The sequence below is a fragment of the Octodon degus genome, unplaced genomic scaffold (assembly GCF_000260255.1).
Source record: "Octodon degus isolate 3935 unplaced genomic scaffold, OctDeg1.0 scaffold00140, whole genome shotgun sequence".
Taxonomy (NCBI): Eukaryota; Metazoa; Chordata; class Mammalia; order Rodentia; family Octodontidae; genus Octodon; species Octodon degus.
Genome location: NW_004524716.1, coordinates 6,658,239 through 6,660,277, shown reverse-complemented (window position 1 = coordinate 6,660,277; position 2,039 = coordinate 6,658,239). Strand labels below are relative to the sequence as shown.

Below are 2,039 nucleotides of genomic sequence, written 5' to 3'. Positions count from 1 at the left end.
ATATATATTATATATTTAAATATAATTACAAGACTAGTTAGAATTGTGAAAATTTTCACCATTTTGTTTTCCCAGTATATTAAGAAGGAAAAAGACAGTGCTGTTAAGAGACTGGTAGCCAAGGATATACCCTTTCCCCCAATATTAAACCTTTCTTACAGCAAATAGGAAAGGATGTCTTTGTTAAATGCTTTTGTGGGGCCGGAGATATAGCTCAGTGGCATGGTACCTGCCTGGCAGCACAAGGTCGTGAATTGTATTCCCAGTACCTAAATAAATAAATAAATAAATAAATAAATAAATGCTTTTAGGATTTATCTTTAATAGTCCTTTAAGTTTTGTTGAATTTAGTTAATCAAGAAATTGCCCTCAAATTAAAAACAAAATTGTGCCCTATATACTCTGCAAAACTCTTAACTAGGATTCATTACTTACTGAACATTGCTGGTTACAGGTCTTGCCTGCCTTGTGTATTGGAAGGCCAGTGAGTCTGGCGCCATGAGAGGGCCTCCGCATCAGTGCCTACCTACACAGAGACAGTAGAGCAGACTGTGGGCTCGTAGTACATTTACTTCTAGAGGACAGTGTTGCTTTCCTTAAACTTCCCCAGAAAAAGTTGCTAGTCAAATCTTTAACTACAAAATAGGATCTGTATGTAGAATACTGAAGGACTAACTTTTCTTAATCCCTACTTCAATAAAAATTTTCTATATAGTTGATACTTCACACTTCTTTAGTCCAGCCTTCTTTTTAAGACAGTGGGCCAATGGAATGCAGCGTATAAAATTCCACCCTCTGTGTAGTTTTCTGAAATAGAGTCCTTCAATATATAAGCTCAGTGTTATTTTACACATATGTACTCCCCTTATTGCTTGTGAATATTTGAGTAAAATTTTACTAACTTGAATGTAGAATTTTCTTTATTCCCAAATCATTTATGTAAAATTTTTGAAAGAGGTATTGGGCATCGATTGTGTAACCTCATGCAAGTTAGGCAAACTCTACCATAGAGCTACATCCCGTGCCCTTTATTTTGAGACAGGATATTGCCCAAGCTGTTTTCAGACTTGGCATCTTCCTGCCTCAGCTTTCTCAGTAGCTGGGATTACAGGTGTCCCTGTGCCCAGCTTCTTATGTGCATTTTCAGCCACTGGCTATGTTTGTGCTTTTTCTCTGAATATGATACACATAGACATGTGAATTTTTTTTTAAACTGTTGCATCTGTTTACAGTTTTTAAAAAAATTTCTATATATGATCATTCACTTTCTAATGAGAACAAGTAAGCATCATTACAGTGGCCAGAAAATATCTGTACTCAATATCAACTGTCCTGGCTTCTATACTATTAATAGAACGTGCTTGAAGACCCCTGTTCTTTATCTTGTTTATCCCAGCTAACACAGCAGGCTGCTAGAAAAATACTTTGCAGTTGTTAATAGTTACTTTGGATAAAGAGGTGTAAGAGAAATAAAACGACAGTTTGATTTTCCTTTTTTCATTTTTTTCTTTTCACCCTCACAGCAAGTTGAAGTAGATTGCCAACAGTGTATGCTGGAAATCCTGGATACAGCAGGGACAGTAAGCATGTTTGTGTTTTTTTTTCCTCCCTCACTCCCTTTCTTCCCAGATTTTGTGAGCATATTTTGTCATGTGAATAATTATTCTGTGTGAAAATAATCATTGTAATTTTTGTTTATTTTAACATATTTGGTACAGGGCCTCACTATGCAGCTCAGACTTGTAGTGATCCTCCAGTTTTCAGCCTCCCCAGCACTGGGATTATAGGTGTGCACCACCATACTTGGTCTCGGTGGCCAGCTCAGCACACCCAGGCATGGGGCTAGCATGGCATGAGATACTGGGGATCAGACCGTGGTCCTTGCACTTGCCTAAGCAGGTGCTTAGTCCACTGAGCTATGTTGCCAGCCCCATAATTTTTAAAATGTCTTTGAATATACAGCTTCATAAATTTTCTCAGGTGTAAAATCATTTGTGGTGTACTTCATGCCCCATCCCCTGATTACATTGTATATTGAG

At 37.5% G+C, this 2,039-nt stretch overlaps 1 protein-coding gene across 3 annotated transcripts in view; it reads left to right on the top strand.

Moving 5' to 3' along the window:
- The window catches only part of Rap1a (RAP1A, member of RAS oncogene family), an 80,050-nt gene that overhangs the window by 67,327 nt on the left and 10,684 nt on the right, over positions 1 to 2,039 (top strand). For all 3 annotated transcript variants that reach the window (XM_004641709.2, XM_023701756.1, XM_023701757.1), the window contains one exon: positions 1,524 to 1,580. In XM_004641709.2, coding sequence (XP_004641766.1) covers positions 1,524 to 1,580 — 57 coding nt within the window. The remainder of the gene's footprint in view (positions 1 to 1,523; positions 1,581 to 2,039) is intronic.